General features: G+C 43.9%; 1 protein-coding gene across 2 annotated transcripts in view; it reads right to left on the reverse strand.

Moving 5' to 3' along the window:
- The window catches only part of LOC311087636 (receptor-type tyrosine-protein phosphatase mu), a 246,722-nt gene that overhangs the window by 159,762 nt on the left and 66,937 nt on the right, over positions 1–20,023 (reverse strand). For both annotated transcript variants that reach the window (XM_084120986.1, XM_084120985.1), the window contains exon 2: positions 13,703–13,825. In XM_084120986.1, the coding sequence (XP_083977112.1) occupies positions 13,703–13,825 (123 nt within the window). The remainder of the gene's footprint in view (positions 1–13,702; positions 13,826–20,023) is intronic.

Here is a 20,023-nt window from a genome sequence, read left to right on the forward strand (position 1 = left end):
GGAAAAGGAGGAGGGAAAAGGAGGACTAGGAGGAGGAAAAGAAGGATGGGGAGGAGGAGAAGAAGGAAGAAGGATGAGGAAAAGGAGGAGGGGAAGGAGGAGGAGGAGAATAATGAGGAAAAGGAGGAGGGAAAAGAGGAGGGGAAGGAGAAGGAGAATGATGAGGAAAAGGAGGAGGGGGAGGAGGAGAAGAAGGAAGAAGGATGAGGAAAAGGAGGAGGAAAAGGAGGAGGGGAAGGAGGAGGAGGAGGAGGAGAATAATGAGGAAAAGGAGGAGGGAAAGGAGGAAGAGAAGGAGGAGGAGAATGATGAGGAAAAGGAGGAGGGAAAGGAGGAAAATGATGAGGAAAAGGAGGAGGGAAAGGAGGAAAAGGAGGAGGAGAAGGAGGAGGAAATGGGGAGGGAAAGGAGGAGGAGAAGGAGGAAAAGGAGGAGGAAAAGGAGGAGGAAAAGGAGGAGGGGAAGGAGGAGGAGAAGGAGGAAGAAATGTGGAGGGAAAGGAGGGAAAGGAGGGGAAGGAGGAAAAGGAGGAGGAAATGAGGAGGGGAAGGAGGAGGAGAAGGAGGAAGAAATGTGGAGGGAAAGGAGGGGGAGGAGGAGAAGGAGGAGGAAATGAGGGGAAGGAGGGGAAGGAGGAAAAGGAGGAGGGGAAGGAGGAGGAGAAGGAGGAGGGAAAGGAGGAGGAAAAGGAGGAGGGGAAGGAGGAGGAGAAGGAGGAAGAAATGTGGAGGGAAAGGAGGAAAAGGAGGAGGGGAAGGAGGAGGGGAAGGAGGAGGAGAAGGAGGAGGGGAAGGAAAAGGAGGTGGAGAAGAAGTAAAGGAGGAGGGGGAGGAGGATGGGGGAGGAGAAGGAGGAAAAGGAGGAGGAGGAGAAGAAGGAAAGGGGGGGAGGAGGTGGAGAAGGAAAGGAGGGGGGGAGGTGGAGAAGGAGAATAATGAAAAGGAGGAGGAGTTCCACAGATGTGCATGTGGAAGGAGATTTCAGGAAGCATGTTTACATTCTGCTGCTGTGATCTCATGTTTTTATGGGCTCTTAATGATCAGATCATGTGATCAGGCGTAATCGATACCAAGCGCATGTTTGAGATTCATGAGTGATTGACGTGTGACTCGCTAATGCAACCTGATGCTTTGATCCGTGATCGGCAGGATTCCAGCAGGGAACGTTAATCTTTCATCAGATGCAGCTGTGCAGGATAAACACTAATGTTATTCACTCAAACACTCTTTCATTTATCAGGATAAACACGTGATTCACTCAACCACTCTCTCATTTATCATTCATTCTGACTCTTAATGGACTCAAAACTTCAGTCACACCTGCCAACAGTGAGAGCTAATGTTTCATGCCAGACATAAAGCTGTGTTTTGCATAATTTATTACTAAAAATCAGTTTTTTTTTTGTTTGTTTTTTTCTGATGGAAAATAAATGATTTGGTTATTTCTGGTCAAATATTTGGAATAATTGCAATTTTGTTGTCACTTCTGCTCACCAAAGCTGCATTCATTTGATCAAAAATACTGTAAAAACAGATAAATATTATTACAATTTAAAATCACGGTTTTCTATTTTATTAATGAACTATTATTGAGCATCAAATCATCATATTAGAATGATTTCTGAAGGATCATGTGACACTGAAGACTGGAGTAATGATGCTGAAAATTCAGCTTTGATCACAGGAATAAATTACACTTTACTATATATTCACATAGAAAACAGATGATTTACATTGGAATAATATTTCACTGTTTTTATTGTATTTTTGATCAAATAAATGCAGCGTTGGTGAGCAGAAGAGACTTCTTTCAAAAACATTAAAAACTTCTAATTATTGAATTAACAATTTGAATACATGCATTTTGAATGTAATTTAAATAAAATAAAATAGATGCTAATAATTTATAATAAACTATTCCATGTTTCATTTATGTATGAGTGACAAATATTGTATACATCACATTAAAGTTATTAGTTTGTTTATGTTAAAACTGTGTAATCCCAAAGGATGGAAGTTTTATATGCATTCAAATGCATACAAATGTGTACCTAAATATTTAAGTAAGTTAATAATAATAATTATTATTAAGAAATTATTGTGTTTTTTTCCACTACATGTACTCATGGAATAATGAAATTTAATTAATTTTCATGTATATGCTCCAACATAAACATGCGTCTAAGAACAGGATTTAAAAAAGTACATTGAGTTTCTATGTTGAATTTAATCATAAAACTAGACTAAATAACATGATGTTCACAAAACTCAATGGCCAAATAAAAAGAACATAAAAATCAATGCATATATGTAGGAAATATTCAATATATTGGCCAGTCTTTTGTGCCGGAGGCCTTATTGAAGTACTACTCATGCCTCTGCACTTGCCTATGTTACCTTTCTCAGAAAAGGCCGAACGACTGTCATATAGGGATGCTTAAAAAGTCTACATTCACATAGTGAATGTCATAGTGAAGGACATAAGATCTATCTGAAGCTCCAGCGTCAGTCTACACTTTTTGGGAGGAGACGAACTACTCTACCCCGAGGTGGCTAATAGCCCAAGGGCTAATGCAGATGTGTCTCAGAAATAAAACAAGCAGCAAAAAAAAGAAAGCCATAACATACTCACAAAAGACGCCCATATAATTGGAGCTTCTTTATATCGTTCTAGCTACACTAACAGGGGAACTTCAGGCTCTAATATCCAAGTTTACCTTACCTTACCTTACATTACCTTAATGTACAATAACGTGACCCCATAACTCTACACAGGGAACAAAAGGTCTGTAGAGAAATACATTTTAGTGTCAGTTGCACACAAAAAATGTTTCTTAGAGAAGACCAGTCAGCTCACCTGCGGCGTGCGGAGTGAAGACTCTATGAACATGGGGTCCACACTTTACATGCCTGAAAGAGGCGCTCTCACTAACCAAGCCGAGGCAGGCCATCAGAACATCGGTCTCATCATGGGCCCACCCCAGGCCTGATGTAAGGAACGCCTGGGGAGTCAGGAAGAGAGGAGAGGGCTGAGATGTAACACACCCTCCGGGGAGATGATCCATCACCGACTCTGTGTGCGTTTGTGCTGGATCACCTCCCTCAGATCCCTCTTCTTGCGGGAGTCACGCCTCTTCTGCGACCTGCTCCTCCATGGACCTCCATGAGAGGCAACACTGGCTCTCTGGCCGTGTCTATGGTCTTTGGACTGTGAAGAGTTAGGCCCTCCCGCCTGTCTGGGCGTGGACCCAGATCTCAGCGGTCTACAAGTCCTGAAAGCAGCTGAGTGCGTCTTTGCCTCCCTGAACTTCCCAACCACCGCCTCCACGGAGGTGCCAAAGAGTTCAGAGGGCGAAACCGGCGAGTCGAGGAGAAAGGCCTTCTCCGCCCTGATGTCAGCCAGGTTTAACCACAGATGCCTCTCCATGGCCACCATCGTCACCATCGGCCGACCGATCGCGGCGGCAGTGTGTTTGGTGGCCCGGAGAGCAAGATCTGTGGTGCGGCACAGCTCAGCGACCGCCTCAGGAGACAGCCCTGCCCTCTGGTCGAGATCCCGCAGCAGATCGGCCTGGTATGCCTGCAACACCGGCCTGACCCGCTGCCGTGTATGCTCTGCCACTCAAACGTGCTGTAGTCTTCAGCGGTTCGGACGGCAGTGTTGGAGCTCTCACACACGAGTTCACAAACATCTCGTCAATAGGCGGCATCGACACATACCCATGCTCTCCGATCCCCTCAACATCAGCGAAACTAGCCCCCTGATGTCGGTGGATCCGGACAGAGTATGGGTTCTTCTATGCCCTCTCGATCTCCGTGTGAAGATCAGGAAGGAATGGAAGGCTCGCCTGAGCTGGTGGTCTATGGCCGGGGAGAAACCGATCGTCAATCCTGCCGGCGGCGCGCTCCATAACATCCAGCAGCTCCGCATACACAGGCAAGGCAAGGCAAGGCAAGGCAAGTTTATTTATATAGCACTTTTCATACACAGTGGCAATTCAAAGTGCTTTACATAGAAGAAATTAAAATAATAAAAAGAAATAAGAATAATTAAAACAGTTTAGAAAAATAAAATAAAAAAATAAAATACAGTACAGTACAAACAGTCGGACGAACATTGGCACAGTGCTCATTCATTAAATGCATAGCTAAACAGATGTGTTTTGAGTCTGGATTTGAAAGTGACTACTGTAGGAGCACGTCTGATCTCTTCTGGAAGCTGGTTCCAGCTGCGGCTGGCATAATAGCTAAAAGCGGCCTCGCCATGCTTAGAGTGAACCCTTGGTATTTCTAGCTGATATGATCCTAGTGATCTGAGTGATCTGTTGGGTTTATATTCAGTGAGCATATCTGCAATATATTGAGGTCCTAGGCCATTAAATGATTTATATACCAGTAATAATACTTTAAAATCAATCCTAAATTTCACTGGGAGCCAGTGTAAAGACCTGAGGACTGGTGTGATATGTTCATATTTTCTGGTTCTGCTCAGAATCCTGGCAGCAGCGTTCTGTATGAGCTGCAACTGTCTTATGGTCTTTTTGGGAAGGCCAGTGAGGAGTCCATTACAATAATCCACCCTGCTGGTGATGAAAGCATGAACAAGTTTCTCTAAGTCTTGTCTGGAAACAAAGTATCTAATTCTTGCAATATTTTTCAGATGATAGTATGCTGATTTAGTTATTGCTTTGACATGACTACTGAAACTAAGGTCTGACTCTAGTGTCACACCAAGATTCCTGACTTGATGTTTAGTTGTTTGACCCCTAGAGTGAAGGTATGCGTTCACCTTGAGAACTTCATCTTTGTTTCCAAATGCAATGACTTCAGTTTTGTCTTTGTTTAACTGAAGAAAGTTTTGACACATCCAACTGTTGACTTCATCGATGCATTGGCACAGGGAGCCAATGGGGCTGTAATCGTTAGGCGATAGGGCTAAGTAGATCTGTGTGTCGTCTGCATAGCTGTGGTAAGCAATTTGGTTCTTTCTCATTATTTGGCTCATTGGGAGCATATACAGGTTGAACAGGAGTGGCGCAAGAATTGAGCCTTGAGGGACTCCGCATGTCATGGATGTCCACTCAGACTTATAATCTCCTATACTCACATAATAACCTCTCCCATCTAAGTATGACCTGAACCATTTTAGGACTTTCCCAGAAAGCCCCACCCAGTTTTCCAGCCTGTCAAGAAGTATGTTATGATCGACAGTGTCAAATGCAGCACTGAGGTCGAGTAATACCAGCACTGATAATTTGCCTGAATCAGTATTTAAGCGAATATCGTTTATTATCTTTATGAGCGCTGTCTCTGTGCTGTGGTGCGGTCGGAAACCAGATTGAAAATTGTCAAAGTATCCATTCGAGCATAAGAATTTGTTCAGCTGATTGAAGACAACTTTTTCAATGATCTTGCCTATGAAAGGAAGATTTGAGATCGGCCTATAGTTGCTTAATATGGTCTTATCCATATTGTTCTTTTTCAGGAGGGGCTTGACAACTGCAGTTTTCAGGGAGTTTGGAAAACTCCCAGAGAGAAGTGAGGCATTTACCACTTCTAGAAGATCTGCTTCTAAACTATTTAACACACTTTTGAAAAATGATGTGGGAAGTGTGTCAAGAGCACAGGTTGATGTTTTAAGGTGCTGTACGGTTTCTTCCAAAATTTTGCCATCAATTTCTTTGAAGTCAGACATAGTAACTACTTTCTCAGGTGGTTTGATGGTCTGTCTAACCCCAGGGCAACTCAAGGATGTGCTGATCACCTTTCTGATATTATTGATTTTCTCAGAGAAGAAAGAAGCAAACTCACTGCACTTGTTGTCCGAGAGCATTTCACTGGGAATCTGGCTTGGGGGGTTTGTCAGTCTCTCTACAGTAGCAAAAAGAGTGCGTGTGTTGTTTAAATTACTGTTTATAATATTTGAGAAGAAAGTCTGTCTAGCTTTGCCTAGTTCCATATTAAAAGCATGGATGCTGTCTTTGTAGATGTTATAATGGACTACAAGTTTTGTCTTCCGCCACATGCGCTCTACTTTTCTGCATTGTCTTTTCATATTTTGCACTGCTGTTGAGTTTCTCCAAGGTGCTTTTTGTCTGCCACTCTTCTTCCTGACTTTAACAGGAGCAATATCATCAATTACACTTTTAACTTTTGAGTTAAAGGAATCAAGGAGAAAATCAACAGAGTCTGCAGATATGCTTGGTGTTAAGGATATAGCCTTCATAAATAGTACACTAGTGTTCTCATTTAAGCATCTCTTCTTGACAGACACAGATCTAGCTTCAGTGGCAGGAGAGATCAATATATCAAAGAAAATACAGAAATGATCAGACAGTGCTACATCCTTAATAACAATCGATGAAATGTTTAGACCCTTACTGATAAGTAAATCTAGAGTGTGTCCACGATTGTGTGTGGGTCCATGAACATGCTGAGTCAGATCAAAAGTTTTTAAAACAGTATTGATTTCTTTTGCCATATTGGTTTCTGCATTATCTATGTGGATGTTTAAATCTCCAGCAATGGCAAAACAGTCAAACTCTGATGTAATTGTTGATAACATTTCTGTAAAGTCCTCAGCAAAGGCTGGAGAGTATTTTGGAGGCCTGTAAATAATGATAAGTAAAATGCGTGGAGCACCTTTTAACACAATACCCAGATATTCGAAAGACAAGTAATTCCCAAATGATTTTTGCTTACACTGATAGATATCTTTAAAAAGAGCAGCTAGACCCCCACCTCTCTTAACAGCTCTGCAGACACTCATAAAAGTAAAGTTCGGGGGGGCTGCTTCATTGAGGATTGTTGCACTGCAGCTGTCTTCTAGCCAGGTCTCATTTAGAAGCATAAAATCCAGATTGTTTGTGGTTATTAAGTCGTTGACTAGAAGTGATTTATTTTTAAGTGAGCGAATGTTAAGGATTGCTAACTTAACAGACTTACTTTTCCCCACAGCAATATTAGTTTGACGTGTAAGAGGCACCAGATTAGTTAGGTTTGCTGCACGGCTATTGAAGGCCTTAGATTTTCTATCTTGTAATAGAACAGCAATAGAGGAAGATACAGGCACACTGGGTTCCCGTTTGTTCTGTAAACATTTGAGAAAGTTACTGTTATCAAAACGGGGACCCGACACATATCACTGAGAGCTGGTATCAGTTGTTTTCGGTTCACCTCGAGCAGATGGAGGAGGGTGTGGGCCCTGGCGTTGTGGCAGAGGCCGAAGAGCTCTCACAGGAGGAGGGGGAGGGCGAGCTGGGCCCGCAGGCTTTGGTGGTAATGGTGCCTGTCTTTTTTTGGTTGGTATTTGGGGGCTTGCAGCAAAAGAGTGGGATAGTCTGGTTCCAGCATACACCAGTTCTTCCATTTTCTGTGAGAAGCACAGGAGTGGAGTTGCTGGGGAGAGGGAGAAAGTGTCTGGTGAGAGGGGCTGTTGCTCTGGTGTTATCGGAGGTTGTAATATGCTGTCCTGGATTCCCTGGCTGTTTTCCAGGAAGTCGTCCTTGGGTGGTGAATCTTGGAGCAGTTCTGATATGTCTGTCTGTGGTGAGCTGTGTGGACAGGGCTCAGCTGATATTGTGTCCGTGAGCAGAGGTTGTTGTGGCGGAGTGGTGTTATCATGTCCATTTTGCTGCTGAAGTGAAGTCCCGTCGTCATTCATACTGTGTCCAGATGTGTGTGTGCCGTTCAGATTGAGTGGATTGGCACACACTGCAGAAGGATGATTGAGGGAGAAGTAGATATTGTCCTTTAACACTCTTGAACCAAGTTTGTTTGGGTGATGGCCATCCCGATGAAAAAGTTGTCTCTGACTCCAGAAAAGATTGAAATTGTCAATGAAGTTTACTCCTTTTATATTGCAGGTTTTTTGCAGCCACGTATTAAGCCCAAGCAACCGTGAAAACCGGTTTGTTCCTCTTGCTGGGAGTGGTCCACTGATGAATGTTTGCACTTTCAGTCTTTTAAGTGTTTCAAAAAGTTCATTGAAATCCTTCTTAAGGAGTTCTGACTGCTCTTTATGAATATCATTCTTCCCCACATGAATGATGAGTCGATTTGCAGTCTTATGTTTCATCAGAATGTTCTGAAGTTCCCTGTTTATATCAGAAGTTGTTGCTTGTGGAAGGCAGCACGTAGTTGTATCCCTGCTGCTAATGTTTCTGATTATGGAGTCCCCCACTATCAGAGTCCTGGGCTCGGCAGCGCTCTGAGCTGAGTGCCGCTGTCTGCTCGACCTTGAGCGCCAGTTAGCATCAGTGTTAGCCACTGTCCCATTCAGTCTGTGTTCGATCACATTCATCACATTTGGGGATTCCTCATTTACAGGACAGGGAAGCTGAGAGGGTTCAGGATCTCCCTGATTATCACCCTCATCATCCATCTCCTGCTCGTCCTGAAGAGCACTCGCTGCAGGAACAGTAGGAGAATAGTCTTCCTCATCCCCCTGCAGCTCACCGTCGTCAGCCGCCAAATCGTCTGAGAAGTTTCCACCCCTCTGAAGGCGATCGTCAAGGACCTTCTGGGAACCCCATGATGCGAGTCGCCGCTCCGCCTCAGCACGAGCGAGACCTGACCCACGAGTCCAGACGCTGAGCCCTCCTCACTCGAGAAGAGACCTGAACCACGAGTCCAGACGCTGAGCCCTCTTCACTCGAGAAGAGACCTGAGCCACGAGTCCAGATGCTGAGCCCTCACTCGAGAAGAGACCTGAACCACGAGTCCAGACGCTGAGCCCTCTTCACTCGAGAAGAGACCTGAGCCACGAGTCCAGATGCTGAGCCCTCACTCGAGAAGAGACCTGAACCACGAGTCCAGACGCTGAGCCCTCACTCGAGAAGAGACCTGAGCCACGAGTCCAGACGCTGAGCCCTCACTCGAGAAGAGACCTGAACTACGAGTCCAGACGCTGAGCCCTCCTCACTCGAGAAGAGACCTGAACCACGAGTCCAGATGCTGAGCCCTCACTCGAGAAGAGACCTGAACCACGAGTCCAGACGCTGAGCCCTCCTCACTCGAGAAGAGACCTGAACCACGAGTCCAGACGCTGAGCCCTCCTCACTCGAGAAGAGACCTGAACCACAAGTCCAGATGCTGAGCCCTCACTCGAGAAGAGACCTGAGCCACGAGTCCAGATGCTGAGCCCTCCTCACTCGAGAAGAGACCTGAACCACGAGTCCAGATGCTGAGCCCTCACTCGAGAAGAGACCTGAGCCACGAGTCCAGACGCTGAGCCTTCCTCACTCGAGAAGAGACCTGAGCCACGAGTCCAGACGCTGAGCCCTCACTTGAGAAGAGACCTGAACCACGAGTCCAGACGCTGAGCCCTCCTCACTCGAGAAGAGACCTGAACCACGAGTCCAGATGCTGAGCCCTCACTCAAGAAGAGACCTGAGCCACGAGTCCAGACGCTGAGCCCTCCTCACTCGAGAAGAGACCTGAACCACGAGTCCAGATGCTGAGCCCTCCGCACTCGAGAAGAGACCTGAGCCACGAGTCCAGACGCTGAGCCTTCCTCACTCGAGAAGAGACCTGAGCCACGAGTCCAGACGCTGAGCCCTCACTTGAGAAGAGACCTGAACCACGAGTCCAGACGCTGAGCCCTCCTCACTCGAGAAGAGACCTGAACCACGAGTCCAGATGCTGAGCCCTCACTCAAGAAGAGACCTGAGCCACGAGTCCAGACGCTGAGCCCTCCTCACTCGAGAAGAGACCTGAACCACGAGTCCAGATGCTGAGCCCTCCGCACTCGAGAAGAGACCTGAGCCACGAGTCCAGACGCTGAGCCCTCCTCACTCGAGAAGAGACCTGAACCACGAGTCCAGACGCTGAGCCCTCCTCACTCGAGAAGAGACCTGAACCACGAGTCCAGACGCTGAGCCCTCCTCACTCGAGAAGAGACCTGAGCCACGAGTCCAGACGCTGAGCCCTCCTCACTCGAGAGGAGACCTGATCCACGAGTCCAGATGCTGAGCCCTCACTCGAGAAGAGACCTGAGCCACGAGTCCAGACGCTGAGCCCTCCTCACTCGAGAGGAGACCTGAGCCACGAGTCTAGATGCTGAGCCCTCACTCGAGAAGAGACCTGAGCCACGAGTCCAGATGCTGAGCCCTCCTCACTCGAGAAGAGACCTGAGCCACGAGTCCAGACGCTGAGCCCTCCTCACTCGAGAAGAGACCTGAGCCACGAGTCCAGATGCTGAGCCCTCCTCACTCGAGAAGAGACCTGAGCCACGAGTCCAGACGCTGAGCCCTCCTCACTCGAGAAGAGACCTGAACCACGAGTCCAGACGCTGAGCCCTCCTCACTCGAGAAGAGACCTGAACCACGAGTCCAGACGCTGAGCCCTCCTCACTCGAGAAGAGACCTGAACCACGAGTCAAGACGCTGAGCCCTCCTCACTCGAGAAGAGACCTGAGCCACGAGTCCAGACGCTGAGCCCTCCTCACTCGAGAAGAGACCTGAGCCACGAGTCCAGACGCTGAGCCCTCCTCACTCGAGAAGAGACCTGAACCACGAGTCCAGATGCTGAGCCCTCACTCGAGAAGAGACCTGAACCACGAGTCCAGATGCTGAGCCCTCCTCACTCAAGAAGAGACCTGAGCCACGAGTCCAGATGCTGAGCCCTCCTCACTCGAGAAGAGACCTGAACCACGAGTCCAGACGCTGAGCCCTCCTCACTCGAGAAGAGACCTGAACCACGAGTCCAGACGCTGAGCCCTCCTCACTCGAGAAGAGACCTGAACCACGAGTCAAGACGCTGAGCCCTCCTCACTCGAGAAGAGACCTGAGCCACGAGTCCAGACGCTGAGCCCTCCTCACTCGAGAAGAGACCTGAGCCACGAGTCCAGACGCTGAGCCCTCCTCACTCGAGAAGAGACCTGAACCACGAGTCCAGATGCTGAGCCCTCACTCGAGAAGAGACCTGAGCCACGAGTCCAGATGCTGAGCCCTCCTCACTCAAGAAGAGACCTGAGCCACGAGTCCAGATGCTGAGCCCTCACTCGAGAAGAGACCTGAGCCACGAGTCCAGATGCTGAGCCCTCCTCACTCGAGAAGAGACCTGAACCATGAGTCCAGATGCTGAGCCCTCCTCACTCGAGAAGAGACCTGAACCACGAGTCCAGACGCTGAGCCCTCCTCACTCGAGAAGAGACCTGAACCACGAGTCCAGACGCTGAGCCCTCCTCACTCGAGAAGAGACCTGAACCACGAGTCCAGACGCTGAGCCCTCCTCACTCGAGAAGAGACCTGAGCCACGAGTCCAGACGCTGAGCCCTCCTCACTCGAGAAGAGGGCCAGACGAGAGCGGAGCGTTCTCAAAGAAAAACGCTCACAGTTTGCACAGGCAGCTCTCTCGAGAACCTCTTCACCCAGACAGAAAACGCACAGTTCATGTGTGTCACTCGCCGTCAAATATCTTGGGCACGGGTTAGCACACTTCTGAATACAATCAGCCTTCATTGTGCGTTTCATTTTAAAATGTCTCTTACTGTAATCCTTCAGCGTTTACAAATAGAAGACGAAAAGATGAATGTCATGTACATACTTCCTTTATACTTCAGCATTTACAAACAGAACAGTCCCTGAAGACGAAAAGATGAATGTCATGTTTGCAAGGCGCCCCTTTTATTCTTCCGGGTCACACAATAATGACATCATAGGCGTTGTCTCAGGTCAATAGGATTGCAGTGATTCGATAGCAGTGTCAGACACCTGTCACGCCTGAGGCGTTCCCCAATGCGTTTTGACGAAGAGCGAGTTCCCTTTCGAAAGGGAAGTAGCGTCTCCATTAGTCTGATTCCTGAGGTGCTGTCAGTCCCAGAGTCCCACACACAGACACACACACACACACACACTGCTGTCAGTCCCACGCCAGCTCAGAGTCCTCATCTCAAATCAAATCATATGCGATCAATGCAACATTAAAGAGAGAGAGAGATACGGGAAAAGCATTCTAATGACTTCCAATATGCCACTGCGAGAGGAAAAAATGCTTTAATTAAAATAGATTTGCGTGTTTTGATATAAAAATTCATTCCCAGAGCTTTTGTCTTTCCTCCATTACTGGCACAATGGAGTCATCCAGCTGATATCGAGCGCTGGTCACATTTACAGCCTTTTACCGTAACGTGAGCGATATCCGGGCCGGTTAGTGGAGGAACGTTTCCTCCGAGGAATGAACGTTGATTCTTTACTCTCTAATAAAGTGATCGTCCACCATCTCGCTGGCTTTGCTTCACATCATTCATCTTCTCTGGTCTTTCAAACAACCCTCAATAAAGATCTCAAACCAACCAGAACCAGATTACAAGCTTTAATTCAATGGGTGAATGAATGCAGCATCACATGAAGCACTGAGAATGAAGTCAAGCAATCAAATGTCATATAAGTCAATCATTATATGTATAAAAAATTTACTTTGAAACAAATATCTGCCAATGGAGTCAGAAAAATAAACTTAATTAAAAAGGAAAACAGGATTATTTGTTTGACTCCATTGGCAGATATTTGTTCTTGTTTTAAGCACAAACTCTGATTCATTTTTTACTTAATATCTTCAGTCATTTTGCTTCTGCACTAAAAGCATCTTGATTAAGAATGTTTAGATATTTGTGCTGGAAAACAAGACAGTAAAATATCAATTGTTTGCAGCGTATGCACCATTTAATGCCATGACTATGATTTTAAGACTTTCTGCTCCAAATTGAAACCTTTTTAAGGCCTATTTCTGTCTTGTTTTCCAGATATCAAGAAATCAAGATACATTTACTGGAGAAGCAAAATGACTGAAGATATTAAGTATGGAAAATGTATAGAAATGAATTGAGTTTGTGTTTAAAAAAAGATCAAATATCTGCCAATATTGTATTTAATATTTCCCCAGCCCTTGGGTTGTTTTTAACCCAGTGTTTTTTAGTGTAACAACCACACAGTGGCGAGGTTTGCCAATGCAAGCACCATTAAAAAATAATGCAACAAAGTTTGTTTCCAGAAGAAAATAGCGTCACAGTCCAGCTTAAGTAAGTTCAGTGATGGTTCATTTTTGTTGTAAAAACGTTATTAATTTAGTTAATTTATATATACAGCCACTCTGGTGATGTCATCGTCCAGCTCAGTTCAGTTCTCATATAATGCTGTCAAAGCATGGAGATCAATAATATTGTGGAATATTAAATTAAATGTCCCCAATTAAGCAAGACAAAACCCAATGGCGACAAAGGCGAAAAACCTTCATAACATAGTGGCGAGTTTCGCCAAGGCAAGCACACTCACATTCAAAAAATGTCCAACAATCCCAATGAATGACTGGCCAGAAAGACCAATAAAAGCAAAAAAGTATGATATAATGATATAATGTATGAAGTAAAATAATAATAAAAAGCTAGTTCTATAGTAAAAATAAATCAACCCATTATGCTGGGTTAAATAAACAACCCAACTTGCTGGCTAAAATTAACCCAACATGTGTTCTGTCCTATATTTACCCAGCCCTTGGGTTGAAAACAACACAGATTGGGTTGTTTTTAACCCAGTGTTTTTTAAAGTGTAACAACCACATAGTGGTGAGTTTCGCCAAGGCAAGCACCACTCACATTTCCTTCAAAAACAATCCCAATGAATGACCGGCCAGAAAGACCAATAATGAAAGCAAAAATCCATCAGTGTCGCATGTGTGTGTGTGTGTGTGTGTGTGTGTCTCACCGGGTGGCATCCACGGATCCAGCGAAGGCTTCTCACTGGTGTCGACCTGTTCCCAGTCGAGGTCATCGTCTCGTCCTTGAGTGTATCCACACGAAGAGAAGGGTTTCTCGAAGTCACAATCCCCTGCAACAGAACGACAGACATTCACATCGTCAGCGCCTTTCCCGGCCTGGAAATGAACGAATGCATCCATTACGCTTCTTTCCGTCCGCTCATAATGCAATATGCCAAACAACAGGAGCGTTTAAACCGTGATGGAGAGGGATTCCAGCCACAACATATATTACCATCATTAGCCGCGCGTGAGCCAATTTCACAATGACAGAAATGAAGTGTCCAAACTCTATCATCGTTAAACGCCGGCTTGCTATAGAGCATAAATCTGATTCATTTCGCAGCGGCGTGCGAACCAGACTTCCCCTTCAAATCATCTGGCGTTCGCTCTCATTCATCCTAATAATCCTGACGGGACACGCGGCCCAAAGAGGAACCAGGCGCTTTTAATTCCTGCATAAACAGGTGAGCGTGTAGAAAAGGGGTTTTTATAGGGTTTTGTGGCTCTTTGACTGTCAAACATGATTAGTTTTGGTTGCATCACCGACTCAAGCGACTAATCGATGAAACATTAACAAATCTGTTTACACACTTCACCTTTAACAGTCTGAACATGTGCGCATCATACACTGCCAAAATGCTTTTCTTACTTAGAATTCTTGTCTTGTTTCCAGTCCAAATATCTACAAATTGTTAAATCAAGATGCATTTACTGAAGTAGTAAAATGCCTTAAAATATGATGTCTTGTTTTCTGGGGAAATGTATCAAAATTAAGTGAGTCGTTGCTTAAAACAAGCAACATTCACTGCCAATGGGATAAGAAAAATAATCTTGTTTCTGTTTGAATTAACATTATTTCTCTGACCCCATTGGCAGATCATTTTGCTCTTTTTAAGCAACAACTCACTTCATTTTGATTTATTTCCCTAGAAAACAAGACATAATATCTTATCTCATCTAGTAAATGCATCTTGATTTAAGAATTTTTTGATATTTGGACTGGAAACAATACAAAAATACTAAGTAAGAAAAGCATGTTTTGCAGTGAAGAGTTGATGTGTCACTGAATCTCAATGCCAATGTTAAATGTATTTATACAGCACCATTAAAAAAACATAAATTGTCCAAAGTGCTTTATGACAATAAACATAGAGCTCTAAAACATAATATGGATATTCAGATATTTTGCTCTTTCACTATAAATCCTGCAGTTTAAATGCGTCCCTGAACGACAGACGAGGTCCGAGAGAACGAAATGTTCAAGGCTGTGATTATGGGAGAACAGAAACGAACAGCATGGAAACAATTATTGTCACATTTTTAGTCAAGTCACTTACAAGTAATCGATGAAACATTAACAAATCTGTTTACACGCTTCACCTTTATCGGTCTCAGAAGGTCTAAACAACCTAAATTGACCAAAGTGCTTCATAACAATAAACACAGAGCTCTAAAAAATAAAAATGCTCATGAATTTATAATGTATGGATAATCCTCTCTTTCACTGTGCCTGATGTTAAACTGCAAAAAGGGATTCAGATGTGTCATTTATAGGGTTTTTGTGACTGTCAAACACCACTCAAGCGTGAGTTTTGCAACTAATCGATGAAATATTAACAAAAGTGCTTTATAATATTACATAAATACATTCTAATGCAGATATTCCACTCTTTCCCTGTGAATCCCTGGAGCTCAGACCTGGACCTGAACGACAGACGGTTGCGAAACCACAACGAGGTCCGAGAGAACGAAATGCTCAAGGCTGTGATTACGGGTGAACAGAAACGAACAGGTGCATGGAAACGATTAATGCCACGTTTTTAGCCAAGTCACTTATGAGCGGCGAGGTGAGATTTACTGTGGCGGATCGCACTGAGTGCATCTGAACGAGCCGGCGCCGAGGCCAGGAGTTCTGCAGAGCAAATGGAAAATAATGGACAAATAAATGAATATTTCAGTGAGTGGCAGCGCTTGCAAACTCATTGTAAATCAACATAGGAGCTGCTAAAGATGCATACACACACACATACACACACACACACTTAAAACACTCACACACACCTTCCTCTGTGCCCAAATGCACAATAATGCTTGCATAAACAGGAAAAACAGAAGAGCACCTTTTACATGCCAGATCTGATCAATCACTCTTGGAGCATGATGACTGAGGCGCAAGTATGTGTGTGTGTATGTGTATGTGTGTGTGTGTGTATGAGAGAAGAGAGAGAGAGAGAGAGAGAGAGAGAGAAAGAGAGAGAGAGAGTGAATGAGTGAGTGAGTGAGTGAGTGAGTGAGTGTGTGTGTGTGAGAGAGAGAGAGTGTGTGTGTGTGTGTGAGCGAGAGAGAGTGTGTGTGTGTGTGTGTGTGTGTGTGTGTGTGTGTGTGTGTGTGTGTGTGTGAGAGAGAGAGAGAGAGAGAGAGTGTGTGTGTAATTACCTGCTGATATATGTGCACGTCAGTGTCTGATTCAGTCCTCAAGCTGTTAGCGTGTGATGTGTGTGTGATGTGTGTGTCGCCTCTCCGTGACTCAGGCCTGTTTTAGCGCCCAGCGCTCCACTGATGACAGATAGACTCTATTGTCTTCCTCCAAACTCATGCAGTAACTGTTATCTGATGATATATTCAGGCTTTTGTCCGCTTACACGAGTGAGAGGACAGGAGATTTAGTGAGCGCTGAAAGGAAAGAAACAGTGGCAGAGGAGAACAAGCTCATCTTCTATTCTCTCGGCACTGTCAGGAGACAATGGAGTCGCCGCTCAGACAGACAGCCTTGGAAGTGTGTCTCTGACAGTATTTCATGAACTCAAGAACATACAGTGAAGGAAAAGCAGAGCCGTATTACTGAGGCGAAGTCCCTGTACCTGCGCTTTCAGTCACGGTTTACAGCTGTGAGTTTCCTTTTATAACTGGCGGTGTGCTCTTCGTCGAATTCGTTTGCGCGTTATTTGAGAACGTTTTGACAAATCAACTTGAATTCCATGCATGTTTGTCGGCATGATCTAGAGATGATCTGGTTAAATTTTCGTAAAATTGAAGCAACCGCCTAGGAGGAGTTCGAAAAATTATGTTTTTCTGTCTATAACAAACACCAAATTTGGTCAGAATTCGCTATTTTGGTGAAAATCGGACCAACGGTGTAGGAGGAGTTCAAAAAGTATGTTTTTGAAGAAAATCAAAATGGCAGACAGAAATTTTGTCCGACTATTGGAAAATTGGTATCTGTGTTCTCGGCATGACCAAAGGAACCCATTAAGACCAGTTTCATTACAATAGTCTAATTTAATCAAAAGTTATAAGCATTTTTGGAAAGTTCATTATAACTTTTGACCACAGGATGGCACTACCCCTAAAACTTTTTGAGTACCTTCAGTGCATGTTCCCAAAAACACATACCGAGTTTCGTAACGATACGCCAATGTGTTTGTAAAATACAGCATTTAACGATAAAAATTTAAATGGACGATATGGGAAAATTGGGTATTGTTCGAATCTAAAGAGACCAGTTTTGTGATTTATGGCCAAACCGTACAGAAGTTATAAGCAAAAAGAGCACATTTTCATATCTCCTGACCACGAAGTCATGATAAGAAGTCACGATAAAGTGACGCCAACATGGCTGGGAGCTTCAGACCAACTGCAACACTGAGCAATTAAAGACATATTAAGATTATTTCAGGCAAAATAGCTGAAAAATCACAAATACAGTCACTAGTAATATGATTTAATAGTTTATCATTTTAGAGCAATAGGTGGCGCTGTTTCGAAACTGATATGGTGTGGTCAGAGTCAGACCAGTTTTGTGATTTTTGGCCAAACCGTACAGAAATTATAAGCAAAAACAGCAAATTTTCATATCTCCAGACCACTAGGTGGCGCTGTGCCGAAACTGTGCAGGTTCTCTCAGGTTATGGTTGTCAAAACACACACCAAGTTTGGTCAGAATTCGCTAAAGCGTTACGGAGATATAGCCCAACGTCAATTTTGGTGTGCTCTTCGCCGAATTCGTTTGCGCGTTATTTGGAAACGATTTGACAAATCACCTTGAATTCCATACATGTTATTCGGCATGATCCTGAGATGATCTGATTCAATTTTCGTAAAAATCGAAGCAACAGCCTAGGAGGAGTTAGAAAAATTATGTTTGTCGGAAAATTCAAAATGCCGGAAAACATTTTATGGCGGAAAAGATGTCATAGTCAAGTCACCTTTATTTATACTTAATACTTTATACTTTATTGTCAGACAAGTCTGAAATGTTTCTTGTATAACAGTGTCTATGTTTACAACAACCAACATACATTAAACCTCCCACATTATACATTCAACACTACACTTACACAACTACAACACCTTCACAACACTCTTGATTTCTGATGAACTAGCGTTAGCCTGATGCACACAAGAGCGTTTCAGACTCACTTTGGTGGATCTTGTTCCTCCGCTTTGATGGTGTAATTCAAACTCATTATGCAGGATATGAATAGGGTTAGAAACCATATTATTAGCCAGCCTTAGCAAATTGTTATAATAAGCCGAATCATCAAGAGGCTGACCTCTTGAGAAACAGATTTTTAATTGATTAAACAACTTTGTTTTTTAGCATAACACAAACTCTTGTGCCAAATAGAGTTGCAATATTGCAGTCTCCTGATTATCACAGAGCGAAAGAACAACAGAAGAATATGTTTTCTTACTCCAAATGACCCAATACGACGAAGAAAGTCAATTCTCTGCTTTGTTCTTTTACAGAGAGTATCAATATGATATTTCCAGGATAACATATCATCTATCATCACTCCTTAATATTTCTCTGTTTTAACCAGTCTGATTTTTTCATTATGAATAAAAACAGGCATTATATGAGTATCAGACGAAGACCCACGTATAATCTCCTCGGTTTTACTCGTATTAATGACAAGAGCATTATTCACACACCACTGTATTGATGAAGCCAGGACTGTCCAAGTCATTCAACACAGATATTAAAACAGTGTCATCAGAATACTTTAAGATATACTGATTTATCATCAGTCGTTGATGTATAAGGTGAAAAGTAATACTGACGCAACCTTGTGGTCCTCCGTCATTTGTTGTGATTGCAGACGACACAGTTTTATTCACTTTAGCCCTATTCGGACGGGACTAGTTTAACATGGAGAGGTGGAGTAATGTAGTTTAACCACAGGACGTCTGTGATATTAACGTGGAGATTTGCATGTCAATCTCTTTTGCGCGCGTGGGCGTGGTCACATTAAAACTAATGAGCAAGGGTTTGAGAAACTGGACATCTTGTTGGTTTTATACAGATTACTTAAACAGAGAATATTTGTTTTCATTTTGAATCCGATCATTTAAAAGTACACACTTAAATGTTTATAAAGATATATGGCTCATAAATGTGTGACAAGTATTCGCTGAGTTTTGTTTCAGTTTATAGACGTGCTCAAGAAAAGTTCACCGCGACGGAGAGGCAGAACGCACACCCTGTTTATTTTCTTTATTTTACAAAAGCACAATGTTTTGATTTGATTGTAAGTGGACACATACAAAAGTAGACATATCACAGATTCTTTTTTCATATTTCTTTTTTCTGTATGACCATAAACGACGGAGTAATTTTTTGTGCTACTATGTGAAGAAAATCCAGCAAAACGCGCCGGCGCGTTTGCCGACCCCAGAGGGTTAATGGCCAATTCGCACGGGATAAGAGATCTCAGTAAAACTAACAGAAGTGGGAGAGTAACTCGATTTACACACCGCCGTCACTCCTGTCGTCATGTGTGTGTTACGCTGCTTCCTGATATCACGTGCGCAAACACATATAACCTATATTTACATATATAAAACTGTTATGTCCGGTCGATGTATTAAATAACTTCAGATTGGATTGTGTTGGTAATAGGCACTTACCTAACGCTAAAAGATGTTTCAAGCCTCTAACAAGTGCTGTCGATCTTCTCTCTGATCTGAATGGTGTGTGTAAAACACTTGAGTTTTGCCACAGACTCGTCCCAGCGTCTAGAACGCGACTTAACGCTAAAACCACGGAAAACTACTTTTAAACAGGAAATGAAGGAATATTTACGTACATATTTACAGCGGGTCTATTCGCACGGGATTCGTTTTTACTGTAAAATGGTAAAACCTTTTTACAAAAAAGGGACCTTTTAACTGAAGGTAAAAGTCGTCGTAATCTTTACTGAGATTGTCCGTAATGATCTCTGAGATGCACATTCAGACGGGACTAAAATCACAGAGAAGCTCTG

The sequence above is a fragment of the Abramis brama genome (genome assembly GCF_963993115.1).
Source record: "Abramis brama genome assembly, chromosome: 7".
Classification (NCBI taxonomy): domain Eukaryota; kingdom Metazoa; phylum Chordata; class Actinopteri; order Cypriniformes; family Leuciscidae; genus Abramis; species Abramis brama.